This window comes from Tauraco erythrolophus, chromosome Z (genome assembly GCF_009769465.1).
Source record: "Tauraco erythrolophus isolate bTauEry1 chromosome Z, bTauEry1.pri, whole genome shotgun sequence".
NCBI lineage: Eukaryota > Metazoa > Chordata > Aves > Musophagiformes > Musophagidae > Tauraco > Tauraco erythrolophus.
The window spans coordinates 17958405-17977969 of NC_141496.1; the positions used below are offsets into that span (position 1 = coordinate 17958405).

The following is a 19565-nucleotide window of genomic DNA, read 5'->3' on the forward strand; positions in this document are numbered from 1 at the left end:
GATAAAACATTTCATTTATCAGCATTGTTCTTCATTCCTACCAAATTGCAGTTCTTAATGACCTGAATTCTTTGTAGTCACCTGCAAAGTAAATAAAAGGGAGAATGTATTTTTTTCAGTTGATAGTGCAAAACATAATTAATGTTCAGCCTTTAGAAAGAGGAGTAGTATGCTTTTTGACGCCACAATATTTTAGTTTCTGTGAGAGAAGAATAGGTTGCCTATGATTAGAGGGTAGATTTTGATTAGATATAAGGAAGAAATTTTTCACTGTGAGGGTGGTGAGGCACTGGAACAGGTTGCCCAGAGAAGTTATGGCTGCCCCATTCCTGGAAGTGTTCAAGGCCAGGTTGGATGAGGCTTTGAGCAACCTGGGGTAGTGGAGGGTTTCCCTGCCCATGGCAGGGGGGTTGGAACTAGATGATCTTTGAGGTCCCTTCCAACCCAGACCATTCTATGATTCTGTGATTCCATGATTTAGAATGCTGTTAATAATGTTCTCTCAGCTTGGGTGAACCAGCAGTAACATGGTCTGCAGCATTATGTGCTGTCAGGACTACTGGTAGCATGTTCCAAGCAGGCAGAAAGTTCCTCATGGCTGGTTTTGCTTCATATATTGTCTGTACTAAGATCTTGTTTATATTTAAAAACTTCATGTGTTTTTGCAAGAAGTTTCAGCGGACTCACAAATGCGGTATGGGAACTATTGAGACCAAAGGAGTATTTTTATTTTGGCTTAACACAGAACTTTCACATTTTAGTAACCAAAAATTGTTCTATCAGTTTTTACCACTTTGGAATCCCCAGGCAGTGGCAGAGAAGGTTGAAATTAAAGATGCAACAGAGATGCAGAATCCTGCTAACATGTTTTTGTTTTTGTTTTGTTGTTTCAGAAATTGAGTTTCCGTGGTTGTTAGTTGTTATCTTCGGAGCATGTGGGCTGGCCGTAACTGTGATCTTAATCCTGCTGTCTAAACAACCAAGGTAAAGAGTTTTTATTTGTCAGATTTTATGTACCTGTAGCTTAAAAAAATAGAGTGTTTCAATTGTTTCAAGTCTGGAGGACTAGAAACTATTTTGAGGATTGTTGTCCGTTGTTGTTGTCCGTATGTACGTACTGGGCCTTCAGCAGTGGGACTCCGATTATGTTGACAGCTCCTTTTCCTTTTGGATTGCAGAACATTTTAGCCTACAGTATTTACATAGTTAATTTACTTAGGCTTTGAAGGGGATTAGTTTTTTAGTCTATTCAGGTTTCGTAAATACTATTTTTACCCACATACTGTTCAAAAAGTTTCACACAAACATACGTCTATACGTTTGGTTTTTTTCTTAGACTATTGTACTAATCTCTGTTTCTTCATCGAGCCAAGGGAAGGAGCTTGAGTCACAAGGGAGTATTTGGTCTCTGTGGATAGACTGCATCTATAAATAGCAGGAATAAAATAAAACAAAGCATAGGACTGTGCCATTTATAAAAATTATAAAATTGTGTCACTTATAAAAATGAAACAATGACACATATATAAAAAATGACAAAATGGTCTCCAAGTGAATTAATCCCTTAATATGTGTGTTCAGGGATAGGTTTTGGCAGAATAATTCAGCTTGGATGCCATACCAGTACTGTCCTAGACTACGGAGCAAAACCATGGTCAAGTCCCAGTGCACACATGCATGATGTCATGGTCCTGTACGTGCACTTCAGAAATGAACACTGAGGTGTTTTGCACATACCAGCATAAGGACAAATCATTGAAATGCAAACAATACGGTGCAGTTGGAGCAGCTCTGAAAGAATAATTTAGGCAAGCAGCACTATACTTTGACAGAGCTTGTTTTCAGGAAGCCACTCCCTGCAATAGCATCCCGATTCCAGAGTTAAGAGCAATGCTCCTGATACAATACGTGACAAAAGCTAGATGTGTCAGAATGGGGCAAGAACAACTCGCACGTGGGACCAGGAGCTCACTAAGGTCAGCATGCTGAACAAAGAGTGGCTTGGTCACAGAAGATGTTATGAAGACAGGCTGAGAGAGTTGGGGCTGTTCAGCCTGGAGAAGAGAAGGCTCCGGGGTGATCTTAGAGCAGCCTTCCAGTACTTAAAGGGGGCCTACAGGAAAGCTGGGGAGGGACTTTTTACAAGGACGTGTAGTGATAGGACAAGGGGCAATGGCTTTAATCTGAAAGAGGCAGATTTAGATTAGATACAAGGAAGAAATTTTTCACTCAGAGGGTGGTGAGGCACTGGAACAGGTTGCCTAGAGAAGTTGTGGATGCCCCATCCGTGGAAGTGTTCAAGGCCAGGTTGGATGAGGCTTTGAGCAACCTGGTGTAGTGGAGGGTTTCCCTGCCCCTGGCAGGGGGGTTGGAACTAAATGATCTTTGAGGTCCCTTCCAACTCTAACCATTTTATGATTCTATGATTCTGAGATCCTGAGGGTTGAAGCATTTCTCTGATTAGAGCTCATTAATACCTTCCATGCTAGTCAAAGACTGCGGGTGGAGACTTTCTCCACTGAGGACCCTTCATCTGGAAAGTTTTTCTAGACCTATGGGCCTGCACTCTTTCTTTCAAACCGATGCACATGGTGGTGGGAGCGGCAATGTATTCTGCAGAAGATCAGGCTGCATAGATACCCTGTAATGCAAAATACCCAGGCTCGGTTTCCTCCTGTATCTGAAAAGATGCCAGTTCATGTTGTCCTCAATTCTGACCTTACAAGATCTGAACGAGGCTCCCTAGGACAGACGCCATAGGGTTAGGCCATACCCTTTAAGAGTTAAGATGCAGACTTGAATCATGCAAGGCTAAGAAAGGAGCAGAGCATAGTTCTCCCTCCTGAATGATTTCTCCAGGCAGTGAGTGGTAAAATCCTTTGTCTGTTTCGTTAGAAGCAGTGCCCATTCCTGTCAGAGTAGATGATCTGTGGATTTAACTGTAAGTCCAGGTCTTAAACTGGCACCCTGAGACCCCAGCCAGTGCACAGCTAACACAGTCCCTCCAGAGATTAGGTGAAAAATTATGGGATTTCTGGCTGTCATTGAGGCTTGCTGAGCAGAACTTTGAGGGTCTGCCAAAAACGGAAACAGCTGGGGAATTTGGGCCTTCCATAGTTAAGCAGAAGGTGGCTAAATTTCTCTCTAGGACTCCCTAAGACTTCTCTGATCTTCTCTGGACCTCGCCAAGGTCACTAACAATGCAGCAAAACTAATATTTTGATTTGGATTTACCATTCCCACATCTTACTTTGCAAACTAGGCAAGTAATCCAGTATAAAGTGAATGTTGGATTTGCCTTTTGGGAGCTACAGTTTCTCTATTTGCAAAAGAAGCAGGAAGGTAAAATGGAGGAGACAGGGATGACCTGCTATTGTTAAGATTATTATTAACAGAAATAATCCGTCTGTTTTTTTTTCTTTTTTTTTTGTCTCCTCAAAGGATTAGAAATTCACTTTATGAAGGATTAGAATAATATGTATTTTCATAGTGTGTACATGCATAAGCAAGTTACTAGTCCTTTCTCTACAAGGGTTAAACCCTATTGTTATTTTATATCACTTGTTACATTAATAATTCAGAAAACAGAAGTGTCATAGAGATGGGAAAATAGTAGCTTAAATTTTTACAGTTGTGTTTCTGTTTTATTTTTTAGTTCTAAAGTAATTCACTCTTTTCACCAACTCCCTTTTTCTATTCCCCTATTTAAATGTATTGGGCTTCTGCTAGACTACTGTGTCCCTGAAAAAAAAAAATTGTGGAGAGTCACTCTGCACTGAGGCTTGTATCAGGTTCCCTTGAAAATTATGTAAAAAGGAAAACTATTGACAGGGCTTTAGGAATTTACTCTCTTTCTATAGAGCATTAAATTATCAAAGACCAGACTTCAAAATGGATTCCGATATAAATGTATGTGATTTCAACAAGGAAGGCTGCATAAAAACTTGTGGGTTTTTTTGCAGTGAGAGAAAACAACCCTTCTTTTCCTTAGGACTACTTGAAATTGAATCTTCAAACATATCAGTTTTGAAGTAATTAAGTATAAACACAATGTAAGGCTTTCTTCTTTCTAACTTCCTCAAGAAGGACCACTGTCAATTAAAAGCCATAATTTATTTTTTCTAGGTTAAAAATGCTGATTTTTCCTCCTGTGCCAGTTCCCAAGATTAAAGGGATTGACCCAGATCTCTTGAAGGTACTACTGTGCTCTAGAACCTACAGTGGGAATCGTTGTAGTCGTAGCGGGTGACAATTATTGTTCCGGGCAGAAAAATTTTGTAGGAAAAAATTATGACATGGGGGAGTTGCCACGGAATTAGTTTTCATACAATAATTATTACAACTGAACAATTATTACATCAGCTACAGTTACTTTTCCTTAAGTTAACATCATAAGGAGCACAAGCATTTTTATTGTTTCCTTTATAACATTCATTTTTTGTTGTGTTATAGAAAGGAAAGCTAGATGAAGTGAACTCCATCTTAGCCAGCCATGACAACTATAAGACACAGCTCTACAATGACGATTTGTGGGTTGAGTTTATTGAGTTGGACATAGAAGACCCTGATGAAAAGAACAGAGTCTCAGATACTGACAGGCTCCTGAGTGAAGATCACCTGAAATCACACAGTTGCCTGGGAGCAAAGGATGATGATTCTGGACGGGCCAGTTGTTGCGAACCAGATATTCCAGAGACAGACTTCAGTGCAAGTGATACCTGTGATGCCATCTCCGATATTGATCAGTTCAAAAAGGGAACTGAAAAAGAGGAGGATCTCTTGGGCCTTGATAGAAGAGATAACGATGAGTCACTTCCAAGCCTTGCCAACACAGACACCCAACAGCCACCTATGAGCATTCAGTCCGAGAGCAGCCAGCCGTGGCCACCTTTTGCAACCAGCATTGACTCAGCTCGTCCATCGGCCCATACCCAGCTAAGTAACCAGAATTCGTTGACAAATACTGACTTTTATGCGCAAGTGAGTGATATTACGCCAGCAGGCAGTGTTGTACTTTCACCAGGGCAGAAATCCAAGGTGGGGAGAGCACAGTGCGAAGGCTGCACAGAACAAAACTTCACCGTGGATAATGCCTACTTCTGTGAGGCAGATGTGAAAAAATGTATTGCTGTGACTTCCCACGAAGAGGATGAGCCACATGTTCAGGAGCAAAGCTGTAACGAGGACATTTACTTCACCACAGAGAGCCTTACCACTACCGGTGTCAATCTTGGAGCTTCAGCAGCAGAAACCCCAAGTTCAGAGATGCCTGTCCCAGACTACACGTCTATTCATATTGTTCACTCTCCGCAAGGCCTTGTGCTCAATGCAACTGCACTGCCTGTACCAGACAAGGAATTCAACGTGTCTTGTGGCTACGTGAGCACAGACCAGCTGAACAAAATCATGCCGTAGCTCTTCTTTGACCAGATGTGTGCAGTATTTCACAGCAGACAGTCAGCTTGGGCTTGTATGCTGAAACCAAAATGAAGTCTGAAAGTTTCTCGTGGTTCTTACAATTTTATCTGAAATGTTGCGACATAAAAGTAGTCACCAAAATATTCCTATTGTGTTCTGTAAATATTATCTATGACTTTGTCTTGAGACTGTTTTACTAGCAGTGACTGTCTTGTTCTTGTGGGTGTTGATTTTTGTGATACTAAGCATTGAAATTACTATGTTTAATGTACAGTAAATCATGTATTTTGATAAAGCTAAAAATCAGGTGGTTTAAAGTCTAAGAATTTAGAAAATGTGCTGTTGGCAGAGATCTTTATATCAGTAATTGGGAACTGAACATATAAGTGAAAAAAAACAAAAGTGGCTTAAATAAATAACACATCTATTTTGATTTATATAAATTAATAAAATATATTTTCATATTTTAGTCATAAAAACATAGACTTTTTCTATTACACTACACACTGTAGTTCAGTTATGATGACCCATCTAAGAAATGTAATTGCTGCAATCTTAAAAAGGAGTTTTCTTCACAGCAAAAAGAAAAAAATAGGTTTTTACAGAGCCATTTTATACTTCCAAAGAAACCTGTAGAGAAATTTTGAAATGTTGTAGAAACTTAAAGTAACTGATTCTATTACTTTCTTATGGTAACTAATACAGAAATATACATTCAATTTAAAGTTTTGTAGAAAACTTTAAAATATACAAAATATTTGGGAAAATTATTCTGTTCTTCATCAGATTATGGTTAATGCTAATAATATACTTTTTTATAAGCAAAATTTTGTTTACTACAGTAACAAACAGTGTGCAACTCTACTTTCACTTAAAATTTTTGAGAACACATGAATAAGCTCTGGTGATTTAGCAGCATAATCTCTTCACATTTGACCAACTTCTGAAGCCCTCCTACAGCCAAAGGTATCACGACATTTATTAGTTTGTGCCACATAAAGTCTTGATTAAAAAAAAAAAAAAAAAAAATAAGGACTTCAGGAGTTAGCCAGCAGTTCATTTTTAAAGATACGGCAGGATTAATAAAAGACTTCAGTGGAACAAGGGGAATATAATACAGTATTGCTCAAAAGTGTTTTTCTGTCTTGCAGCCTAACAGCATCTCCTCTGACCGCGTTAGGCAGACTTTTGGAAGGATAGGAGAGAAAACTGAAACTCAGTGGGAAGGCTTTCTTTGTTCTTATGTATATGAAGAACTTGACGGAGCTTTGCAGTGAACGGTTGCTGCTTCAGAAGTTACCCTCCTAGGCTGTGGTTTCATCATAGCAGGGTTCTTCTTAGAAAGCCAACATGGGCGTTCATTTCTTTGACCTGACCTGGACGGGAGTGTATGGAGTGCAGCAAACGCAGGTCTTGCTTATGGTGTCTCCCACTGAAATCACTGATGCTCTCTTTGTGACCAAGGGCTACAGGACTGTGCCCAGCTATTGGGTGGGATTTTTAAGTTTAGCACGTACTTTATGGTAAATGTGCATTAGATATTCTGCTAATTTGCTGCTATATTTTTCTAACAGCTACATTATTTAGTTTCATATAAAATTTCATAGATGATAGACACTAATGCAAGTAATGCCTATGTGTGTGTTTGGAAGAAGTTTCTTACTCTGTTTCTATTGCCAAAAAATAGTTAAATACCTCAATCAAACTCAGAATGTCATTTTGGTACTTTACTGGTCAACAAGCCATTCTACGCCGGTCAGAAGATGTGTCTTTCAGTTTCTATTTAACTTTCCCTATGTCAGTGTTTTGTTTGTTTTTCTCAAAGTTTAATAAATGTATTGTCTTTGATCTGTCCCAACACAATGTGTTTTATTGCAGATTTTTTTTTTTTATGGAAAACAGAGATTTTATTAGGAGAAATCACCTATTTCTCATTGAATGAAGCAGAATGCAGCTTTCCTTATAATAGAAGCAATGCCTAATGAGATCAGTGTTTTCACTGATTGATATGTATACAGTTAAAAATAGAAGCATGGACCTAAATTTACAGATGGTGATAGGACATGTCGTACTGAGAACTGGCCAAGACATATGTTACTGATTTAGCAGACCAGTTTACCTTTGGCTGGAATAGCCCGTGGTTGCCAATAAGCAACCTGCACCAGTTCAAGATTTACACCGACAGCTGAACCCACAAATCAGATATTCTGACAAACCTTGATAGTTAATTGTTGTGATAGGTAAAACCACCTAGCAATATAGGAACTCTGAAATGTCAGAAATGTGAGACAGTCTGTGTCTACGGAAAATACCGTGTCTTGAATGTCTCCCAGTGCATAACTTAGTAATGTACTACTGCCTCTCTCTGCTCCCTAGAGGTAGGGAGGGAGCTGTTGGAGGAATCCAACTGGACAAAGGTAAGCCCTTTCCTCCCAAGGGAATCGGGGTGTGATTTAGTTCGTCTACACAGATGTCCAGTGCCATTTAAGGTGTGTAGCCAGGCTTCCAGGTGCTGGTCCAGAACAGCACAGGTCTCATGTAGATTCTTTCTTATCTAAAAGCCTGATTGATGGTAGGTGTCCATGTTTTGGCAGTTGAATTGATCCCCAGTGGAAGAAAACAGCTTGAGGAATGTGAACATCTTTGTGTCTGGTAGGTCTAAGTTATTATAGTTAATAGCCTGAAGAGCTACTTAGCTGGCCAGATATAGGTGTCTGCTTTAGGTGAGCTGATTTAAGGCTCTCCACTCTTCAGACTAGAATGGGAGCATGGACATCTCGCTCGCATTCAGATACCAAATGTATTTGTTAGTTAGGGCATCCTGATGTTGATGTGAATTTTGCCTTAGCCGAACCATTGCACAAGGTAAGCCAGAGAGGGGCACTGGTGTTCTCCTATGGTTTATACGGTCTGTAGAAAGAGCTTACTCTGTAGAGCTTGGTGCAAATGAACTATCATGATGAATAAATGTGCTTGCTTATACCTCCTGCTTGAAGAACTAAGCTTCGGAAGGCTTATGCCTTTATAAGGCTCTAAAAATACCAGAGCTCCAATAGGAGTTGGATTCACAGCTGGACTTCAAGAAACAGCAGTGAAGACATTGGTTCACCACTGCCATGTGGGCAACTCCAGGTCCCATTACTCTCACCTGTGCCAGTTCCAGTGCTCTCTGCCAGTGCCTTTCCATGAGCTGATCCAACTTTCTAAAACCCGAGAAAATCATGAAAGCAAAGTATCAGAAGTTACCTTCTGTTGATTAATAAGTTAAACTGATTGAGGAGAGTCCCAGATGAGCACCAGGGAAGAAAGACAGGACCACATGGCCAAGAGCAAAGGAGGGAGGAGCTAGAGTGATCTTCCTAGGAGTGTCTCCTTGGCAAAAACAGCTCCCTCATGCAGACAAGAAACAGGAGGAATACACAGCTCAAGGTAGCTGTGTGTTTGCAGGGACACAGTATAATGACCTCTTTTGTTGGTAACTATCACCTAGGTCGCATAAAGGGACTGTGAAAAACCAGCTAGAGCTCCTTCCCACCTCCAGCAGCACTGCAGCTCAAATGATCACATGCCTAATGACTGCAGTCTGTGTACAGTTCACATGTGGGTGTTTAGAAGAGAAATCCAAGTGTCAGACTTGTGGTTGTCTCCAAACAGTATGTTTTATATGGGCAATCCACTGTTTTCCTACAGAACACAGCAACCTGTTATTTCAAGATATGATGCACTTGCCAGATATGGAAAAGCTTATATTACATGTTTGCAAAGCAACCTGTTTATTTACTTTTACCTTTTCTTTGAAGTAGGAGAAAATACATCTGTGCTCTACAGAAAGAGCCTCAGTAATCTTTTATCTTCTCTCTTGTTCACATTGAGAAATAATGCTACATATTGCCCCCATGCCAGACATCTGAGTCGATGTAAAAGTGACAGACTTCATTATTTTAGAAATGCCTACTAAAATTGTACTTTCCAAGTTTAATCAATGGCTGAAATGTATCAGGTGAAAAGAAACAGACATCACAGACTGACACTTTTAAGCAAGGAGTATTTTGGTAGTAAACCCAGTAACTTGAACTGCACTGAAGCTTTTGCACTTGTTCCTATTCTTGAAATGACATTTCACTTGTAATTGCCTGACAGAGGCTCGTCTATATGAATATTTGCATTCGGAAACGATGTTCATTCTCAAAAGCAAGGAAGACTCAAGTAGCTCTGCTAGGTGCCTTTTATTGTCATCAAGAAGCATACCTTGGTTTGGAAGAGTTTGGTTTTGAGCCTCTTTTCTCCATCAAAGACTGCATTTCCAAGGTTTCAAGTTAGTGTTACAGGAGACTGAAACAGCACCATCTATACCAGTTTTCGTTAAGATAAGAAAAAATTTTGTCAAACATAATGACTTACACTTCTATTCTTTACTACTTGAGTTGAAGTATTTTTCCTGACTTAAAACATAAGAGGTGAGATCAGCAGATTATGAAAGCTGTTGACTCTCTCCGGATGAAAATTAACATTATCAAAGCTATACTTTGTATTTCAAAATAGTAGGAGTATGAGAGAAGAGATGAGTGTTCTATAGACTTGCTATGTTTTTAGAAATGCTTCAAGTTAATGATCGCAGTCTATGTTGGGAACACTCTACTGTCATTCACAGCTTAGTGTGCACAACTATGTGTGCATCAGCACAGATGTAAGAATGGGAAATAACGCTCTGGTTCAAAGAGAAACTTAAAACCATATGATATGTAGCCACAGGCAACCTTTTTCTCCTGCACCAAGATGTGCTGTTTCAGGGTCTCCTTACCAGACACCCTATAAAAAGGAGCATCTGACTCAGATTGCCTGATTTGAGAGGACAAGAGAGAAAAAGTTTAGAGCATGTCATTTTAATTAAAGAAGCATATGCAAACTTGGCGGGGCACGCAAAGAGAATATTACTTTTTCATTACATGTTTTTCAGTTCTAATTCAGAATATCCTAGTTCATGAAGACAGTGAAATTGATAAGAGTTTAACCAGCTTTTATAGCCAATTGACTTTGAGAAGATACAAGTGGACATATTGCTCTCTTGGAAATCTCTCTGTTTAAGTGCAATTCTACAGTACAAATTCTTCTTTCTGACTGATCGTTATTAATTGCACACACAGTCAGTGCTTTAACTGCCACAGAAACCATGCCCTCAGGCCACACAGAAGCAAGATGTAGCCCAAATCCATTTCCATGATTTGTGTATTACTTAAACACTCTGGCTTAACTGTATTGAGCAAGCACTTCCTCACCTTCTCTAATCTCTAGGGCTATGGGAGAACATAGGCAACATTCAGAAAGAGATGGAAGAGACAAGAAAGAGTAGGTGTTAGAGAACCAGGTGCAGCAGAGCAGCTGCCAGCAGTTAGCAACACGCAGGGTTATGAGCTGTAGGAGTGGTGTGGATGACAACTGTAGTCAGTAGTCATAACGAAAAGCAGATGCAGCTATTAATGCATCTAGTGAATTGACACAAATGTTTGACAGGTTTAATATTTTTCAGGCTTTGGTATTTCTTTTGCATAACATGAACTTCTTTATCCTTATATATGAAAATTAACTGACTAATTAGCTTCCTGAAATTAGTCTGAGAAAGCAGAGGATCCTTCCATGTCCTCTTGAGAATTGTGAGAACATAGGTGAAATCCCCTCCTCCCAACTGGAAGGAATGAAAGTCTGCAGAAGGCTTAATGGGACATAAAAGTAAAGTTGAAGAGATGATAACTTTCTGTAGCTTCCCATCACAGATGCTGTAACTACTGTCCTTGATCTGCTTTTGAGGTCGCGCTGAAGGAAGTAAAATCTGTGCCATAAGAAACACCAGAGGCCTAGGCATGCCAGGAAACAGATTCCTCACACTTTTTTCTTCAGTAGTAGAATTAACAGAACATGTATTTTACATATTTTTTCACTTGCATATGAAACCTTATGATATTATATCAGAAAGGCATAAGGTATAGAGCCATAGAGTGTCGGGTATCTTTCTCATACTAAGAAGTTAAATTTTTTGATCTATTTCACAGAAGCTATCTGGGTAGCACATACAGTGCTACAATCTCAAGTTACAAACAAAGGAAATACCAACCTTGCCCTTCTGAATGGAAAGCTTCTTCAGGAACTAACACTGTGAGCCAACTAAATGTATTTTCCTTGGAAGAGTAAGGCACAAGCTTGGAAAGGTACCAAAGACAACATGATTCCTAACAAACATGTGCTACCAAATGAGTGGGTTCAACCCCTCTTCAACAGCCATCTGAGTTGCTGTTACTCAGAGATGTTACGATAATTACGAGCGCCCTGTCCTCCATCTGTGGCCTAGCTTAAGTTCTTACCTATGTGTTAGAATTCTGTCTTTGTCATGGCATATTTTTTGATGGAATCAGAAAGATTCGCTACTGCCTTAAAATGCCACAAGAACTTTTAAGTGAAATTTCCTGAGCCAAACTGACGGAAGAATGTGCAATTCTGGGCAAGGACCTGTGTTAACTGCTATTACATTTGTAAACCTACAGTATTTAAAAATGAAAATTTTACACAATTGTAGCTTATACAATTTGTAGTGGTAGTCAGACTGCAAGAACAGACTAGCGAAAGACTAACCTGTTTTATGACAAGCTCTAGGGACACAAAGTCTCTTGCTGTTACAGTGTAAATAACGGCAAATTTGTGTCACGTTCTTCAGAATTCAATCACCAATCAATCAGTTATTACAACCTTCTGAATTTACTTCACTGAGGAACGTATTAAATAACTATTTAGAAGCAAAATGCATGCTTTTAGCCTGGCACTGATAGTTGAGCACTGTCACAAACAGAAATACAAGAAAATAGAAGCATATGTATCTTTACAAATTGTCTTCCTGCTTCCACAGTGTAGTGAATGGTGCTTTAGACACAAGCATTACTTTCTCACAGGCCTACCCTCAACTGTTTAACTTCCATAGACGAAGGGCTAATAGTCAATAAAGGGAAAACTAAGAAACAACAGAAAACAAACAAAATGCTGTCCAAATGAGTTCCTTTGGATAGGATCAATTAGACCAGGTTTGGTAATCTCTAGAAAATGTAGTCCCTAACAAAGCAGTATGTTCTTACAGTGTACTAGATGCATTTAAGCAGATAGACGTTTGTTACTCACCAGCCTGGGCTGCGGCTCCAAGGATGCCATTGCATCTTCCACAGCCAGGAGGAAATGGCCCACCTTTTGTAGGCAGGGTCTAAACCTTAGTTAATTAGTTAATTATATTCAATTCAAGCCAGCTGGGTAATAATAACTGGATGCCATAATTCCCCCTTTTTGTTTTACAGTTTTTTGTTTTCAAAGGTGTTTTCAAGAAGGGTTTGCAGTGAGCAGAGACCCCGTCCATTCATTCCAACTCCAGCACACTTCCCTCCCATGAATATCACATTGGGGCTTGCAGCTTTACCTTCTTCACTGAAGGACTCTGGCTCTTTTAGCTCTGGCAAGGGAGTCACAGTCCTCAGGGTCTCTCAGATGTATCACATCAGGGTCACCAGTTGTTGCTCACCAGCCTGGGCTGCAGCTCCAAGGATGCCATTGCATCTTCCACAGCCAGGAGGAAATGGCCCACCTTTTGTAGGCAGGGTCTAAACCTTAGTTAATTAGTTAATTATATTCAATTCAAGCCAGCTGGGTAATAATAATTGGATGCTATAGACGTCTTGCCAATCTGACGCATACGCACACATTCATTTAGTTCAAACACTCTTTACCACCCTGATTTCTTTAGGAGTGCAAGAAAACTAGGTCAGAAGTTCAGCATTACTTTAAAAGTACAAGAGATCCAGAATTAGAAATAAATTACAAGACTGTAATTGTTGTAATTGTGCTTAAAATTGAAATTATAACAGTCCGACCCATCAGTATGTCAACAGAAAGATATGCCCCATGTAAATGGGAAAGCAAAGGAATGCAGGCTAGGAAGTTACTTAGAAAGCCAGTGGAAGCAATACAACTGCTTCTCTTGACTTGGTCCTTCTTTCTCTATGGCTCTTCATTCCCCTAAGGTTCACCAGTCTTTGCCATATCTTATTTAAACCAGATAGAATATCTATCTGTTAAATGTGCTTCCAAGTTAAGAATCTTTCTTGTAGGCTCGCACCTTGGCTTGCAGCACAGAGCTGTGGCACGATCGGAATGCTGGCACGGCTGCAGCATAAATAGTAAATGGTAATTCGTAAAGTAAAAATCTTTTGAGGAGAAAATTGTTCTAGTGACTTCTGGTTTTACAGAAACAAATCATCAAACCCAACAATCTAGTTTTGCATAATTATGTTCTTTCTGAAACTGACTCCAAGTGGATTGATACACTCCAATGAGGAATATTTGACTACTGAAGAACTCAGAGCATAAGAGTATCTGAGGCTGCCTATGTGCAGATAAACACTTTCTTCCCTGTAGCATAGATTAGATTTTTGTATTGTTAAATTATTTAGTCTAAGCATGTGACTTCTGTTTAGGCATGGGTAAGTATGTACATACTTGAGAAAATTTAAACAATGTCAACATAAAGTGAGACCTGTGCCAGACAAAGAGCAAACAAGCTGTGCTACAAATTAATGTTTTTGCTCTTGCTTGGGTAATGGTTGAGACTTTTGAAACAAAAATATTGTTCTGACAAGCTAAATGACCGCAAAGGTCTCTTAGGCTCTCATGACATACAAGGGGCTTTTTTCCTCTTGGAAACAGCACGTACCAGTCTGTCTATGCAACAAAGTGCTGGAACATGCCGTCTACCTTCCACACCATATGGCTGAATATTTTATTAAAAGTTATGCTGCAGATGAACACAGGCTATTCCAGACAAAGACTTGTAGACAGCATGATACAGTGAGCTGGTTTTCCGTCTCTAGTAATTTAGAAAGTTATTTCAGAAGGCAAACCAAAGCCATTTTAAATTCAGCATGTGGTACAGCTAACACAGAAGATTGTGTGATTTTTACATCTGACCCTAATAAGTCCTTCTGGAGATTACCAAATCCAGGATTTTACAGAGGCTCAGAATGATACGCATTTTAGGAGATTTAATTTCCAATTTACCTAGTGTTTACCTTTCTTGGTTTTTTTAGTTCGTCCTGCATCACAGAACACTCCCGTTGAGATTATAATAATACGGAATTCACACAAGAAACATCAGAAATTTACTGCCTACCAATGTCCTGTTACAAATAATTAAACTTGTATTTGATACATACCATAAACACTAATGCTAAGCCATTATTTTTTCAATTACCAAAGCTATAAAGCAAAGATTAGGTTATCCTTTGCCAAGCAAAAAGACACAGTGCAGAGGCATAAACTACTTTGTGGAAGAACAATTCTATTCTCTTTCTGAACAAAATAACAGCTCGAGCACGTGCTGAAACTAAGTGGCCTTTTATGTTATTCCATGGCTCCAATTACGAGGAGAAGGTCACATACCTAGTCTTTTTCTTTTTTTTTCTTGTTCTAAAACCTTCCACTCCAAAACTTGGGTAGCAAACACACATGAGAGATGGTAACATACAATCAACTGTTTTTACTGAGGTTACTTTAATAACCACAGACACTGTTTTAACAGATACATTTGCCTACACACACATACATATATTTTTATATATTTAAATATCTCTATTTAAATGTGTTTGAGTATATTAACCTACTTAATAAACATGTATTCCTATGTATTTGTGTGTATTTATTTGTTTTCATCCGTTGGACAAATACAGAACTTTTTGGAGAACAGAACAAAATAGGTGCTCCTATACCAAAAATCCCTCCTGACAGAGAACTTTCATCTCCTAACCCAGAAAAGTAAATCCTTTTAGCAAGAGGAATACAACATAGCAATCAGTATGCTGATGCCCAAGACGTATGATAGCACAATATATCCCCCATCTTACTAAGCTACTCTCCAGCCTGACACTACAGTGTGTTAAACACTGTGATGTGTACTCTAGCAGTCTAGAGCAGGTTAAAACCCATGCTCTTCCTTCCATCTGCTCTCCAGAGTAAGAGGAAAACAATCAGTTGGTAAACCGAGTTGCATCTTGCAAACCTTAACTCTGTAAATGCAGTTGACCTCTGATACAGCTGGGGTTGTAAGGAAGGGTATTAAAGACCATGAAAATGTATAATAACATGAAGATTAGCAAAAAATTACTCAAGCCTATCCCTAACCATGAGATTTTAAATGTACACAGATGATGCCGTTTATGAGAAATAAAATAGGAAACACGGCTAGCACTGCCATTAGATCTTTGGCACAGAAGTTTCTCTTACAGGGATGCTCATAATGGCAATGAAAGGCATTTGTATTTTCCATTTGTGTTAGAAAGCTTCTGTAGGTTGCACTGTATTAATATGGCACCACCCAGCTACCTCCTGGTTTTCTGCCAGAAAAGGCCTCCCTACTTGCCTAACGCACCATGGATGTCAGACATTTTTTCAGTGACCACCAGACTCTAGAACTGTCTTGCCAGAGAAGTTACTACCCTATAAAAAGTAAAAAAATAGAATGAACTACAAACAAACTACAGAATAAGTCTCATATTTTGGAAGTCTGCAGTATTAAACTGCTTACTAGTTTAGCAGCAACATTTTAAAAGGTAAAACAAAAGAATATTTGCTGACTGCTAAACCTCTTATAAGACAAATGGTCTACTCCTGTCTTATAGTATTTTATGCCATGCATTTCTGTGTCAAAATCTGTCATAAAGTTTTCCCCGAAAGTTTTTTCTGCATTTTTTTTTTCCAGTCTGTTCATAGTAATCACCTTCCCAGTTGTTAAATGACATATTTACATATGGGACATTTAGCATACCTTCACTGCAAATATAACATATGGCCACAGTGTAACATTTTTGCCTCATCATAAGGATTGGATTTCAGTACTCATTCCCTGTCTTACTATGAATAAAATAAAATTCCCTGTCTTACTATGAATAAAACCACCACTAAATAATTAACACAAAAAACAGTCTACGCAACACATTGTGGTTCACTATGCCTTAAAATTCTCACTACTCAGAGTTTGTTGGGTTTTTCATCTTTACAGCAATCAACGGTGATTGTGCACCTTTTTCTGGATCTAAGGCAAGCAGTTATTGCTGTGACATTTCGCTTTGACTGAAACAGTGATCTAGACTTCTCTAACAAATAACTTTATTAAACTTGGATTTTTTTTCTTCAAGTACCAAACCTTTTGAACAGATGTTTAGGGGTGCTGCAGTTTACAAGGACAACTGAAAGTGTGTAACAGGTTTTCTAAAAATTAATCAGTGAAGTGGGAAAAGTGAGCTAGAAAACACAAGCAGCATGCATCGAGTTCCTGGGGAGATGACGGGAGTACTCCTTTACAAGCAGCATGCATTGAGTTCCTGGGGAGATGACAGGAGTACTCCTTTCCCTGTTAGTACCTGTCATCATGACACACTTGGCAGTGTGTCCTTTCTCCGCTTCTATCTCAGCTGCAGATCTTCTACCCACAAAAATTATTTTCATCACTTTGTCTGTGTTGATGTTCCAGTGGACACCAACCCTGAGACATCCTGATAAACAGTTGCCTGCAAACAGCATTTGTGACCATGACTGGTAGGCTGTTATTTCTCTGGAGGTTTGCAAGCGTGAAGGGTCCTGCATGCTCCCACGGCTTCTCACGGCTTCTGCACGGCAGGCAGTTCCACTCTTGAAGACAGCATCAACAAGCACTCAAGATGTAACATCTTTCCTCTCTATACAAATAAACCCAGACCATCTGAGAATGCTAGGGACTATTTAGTATTTCTGAGAACAAGTCAATTTATTCTAGCACGCAGATGTGGCTCCAGGAATGTAATTTTACAGCTTGTTTCTGAAAAAAATCTATGTCAATAAAGTAAATTAACAGTTGTTTCTGTCTAAGTCCAAGCCTGTAAAACAATTCCTCTTCAGATTATGTCATAACAATGTTCTCCTTGAAGATATTCCAAACTCAACTTGACAAAGCCATACGCAACCCATTCTAGATTTGAAGCTGGCCCTGCTTGGAGAAGGGATTTGAACCAGGCAAGCTCCAGAAGTCCCTTTCCAAACTGAATTATTCAGTGAGTCTCTTAAGTATGACAAATAGTCACTCACCTAGCATGACTAACCCCGAAACCTATTTATGATCACTGAAATGACAAAAATGGCTAATGTTTTTCTGTGAAGTTTTCAGCAAGGGTATCTAGCCAAGAAGCCTATTCTACAGGTACAACAGTTACTGATATGAACCCAACTGTTGAAGAGTCTCCACTGTCTTAGCACAGTTTGTTTCCATGGTAAGGCAGGATATTACACCTTACACCAGGCACTCATAGTAGGGTTAAAGAGAGGTTCGTATGTCTTGATCATCAACTCAACTTTAGCCTAGAAAAAAAGCAATTTATACCTAGTAAGGCAGAAAGAATCAGTAGGAGGGGGAGTTGCTTTGCTTTCCTATGGGACCACAGGGCCTGGTGCCTCTGATTTCACAGGGATGTTATCCAGCAACCCAATGGGTCCCTACCAGTCCTACGTGTCTAGTTTTAAAAAAAAAAAAAAAAAAGCCTGGCAGGATGCTAATTATGTTAGGGAATGGTAATCTTAACAGGACTCGCTATCAAATTTCATTAACGGATTTCCAAAAACAATGACCTAACTTGCTCTTTTTCATGTTTAAGCAGAACGATCAATTTCCCCAAAGCAGCAGAACCTCAGTCACCACCAGCAAGGCAGCAGCACTTCCGTACAACCCCCTATGGAGCAGGCAGCATCGCTTGAGTACTGACCTCCATCTTCGTGGCCTCAGGGTGTGCGTCTGCACTGATGTGGATGTCTTGGAAACTTTTCAGAGACCTTTGTGATAGTTTCCCTCAGAGAAAGGAGCGACAGACCTGGGAGTATCACTGCTCGGTAGCCATAGTTACATGTGCAGTATAAACACTGAGAAACCAAAGATAAAGGGAATCGATCGATCGCCCTGTCACTCGCAGAGGTGCTTCCATCCAACTTCTATTTGCTGCTGTTCAAAAGAACATTCATTCGCACATGAAGTCCCCTCTCAGCTGATGTTAATGTTGATGTGACGAGCCATTTTATAAAATAGTTCACATACTGCACAGAGGAGTGAAACCAGGGCCTCAACAGGTGCCCTGCTGAGTGTTCGGGCTTTGATCGGGTTTTCTCATGAGGCGGCAACTGGTGGCACTGCCTTTGGAGTGATGCCAAGACAGCACTGGGGTGCACAGCCCCCAGTTCACCAGTCACCCCACCACCAAGGAGACAGTTATCCTGTGGAGACTATCCCGAGAGGCGCCAACAGACCGGTAGCGACCTCCACTCCCGCAGCGCCGCACACGCACCCCTCAGCGCAGCACCTCACCTCCGCCCGCCCCCGCAGCGAGAGGCGACGTCCTCGAGCACCCGCGACAACACGGCCGAACCCACCCGCGGGCCAGCGTGTACAGGGGCGGAGCGGCGCCCACGGGGCCGGCGGCGGGAGGGGCGGAGCGGCGCCCACGGGGCTGGCGGCGGTACGCCCCGCCGGCGGCGAGCGTTGGCGCCTTCGGGTGCGCGCGCGCGGCGGTGTCTCTCAGCGGGCTGTGAGGAAGCGGGGCGGGGTGAGGTGGGCTCGTTTCGCCGCCCGTGTCGGGAGCGCCGTTATCCTGCTCGGTCTGTCGGTTGGGCCCGCGCACTGAGGAGTAAAAGACACCCGGGACTGTGAGAGGGTTTTGCTTCTACCCGGTGCGCTTTGTGTAGGCAAACTGCAGAGACAAGGGGAGAGTGAAGGAGGGGCGCGGGGACTCGGTGGGCGCCGTCGGTGGGGTCTGCAGTCAGGCAGCTGGTTCCTCTGTCGCAGTTGTCTCTGAAGTCGGAGGAGGGGATGGGATTCACCCCGCTTGTGGGTGATAATTTTGCGCTGCGAACCGGGCAGATAAAATCTTTTACTACCTTTGACCGTGTTTTAGATGGGCTCAGTGTCTTCAAGGAAGACATCTTCAGGAAGGGTGGAGTTTAGAAAAATAATGAGCCTTTTCGAAGTGCGTATTATTGGATAGTTACTAAATTCATTAGAGATAGTGCAGTTAAAAAATAGTATCTACTCGTTTTATTTTGGTTATAAA

At 40.6% G+C, this 19565-nt stretch overlaps 1 protein-coding gene across 2 annotated transcripts in view; it reads left to right on the forward strand.

Moving 5' to 3' along the window:
* The window catches only part of GHR (growth hormone receptor), a 75777-nt gene extending 70362 nt beyond the window's left edge, over positions 1–5415 (forward strand). For both annotated transcript variants that reach the window (XM_086628793.1, XM_086628792.1), the window contains exons 6-8: positions 894–984; positions 4126–4195; positions 4453–5415. In XM_086628793.1, coding sequence (XP_086484919.1) covers positions 894–984; positions 4126–4195; positions 4453–5415 — 1124 coding nt within the window. The remainder of the gene's footprint in view (positions 1–893; positions 985–4125; positions 4196–4452) is intronic.
* The last annotated feature ends 14150 nt before the right edge of the window (positions 5416–19565 follow it).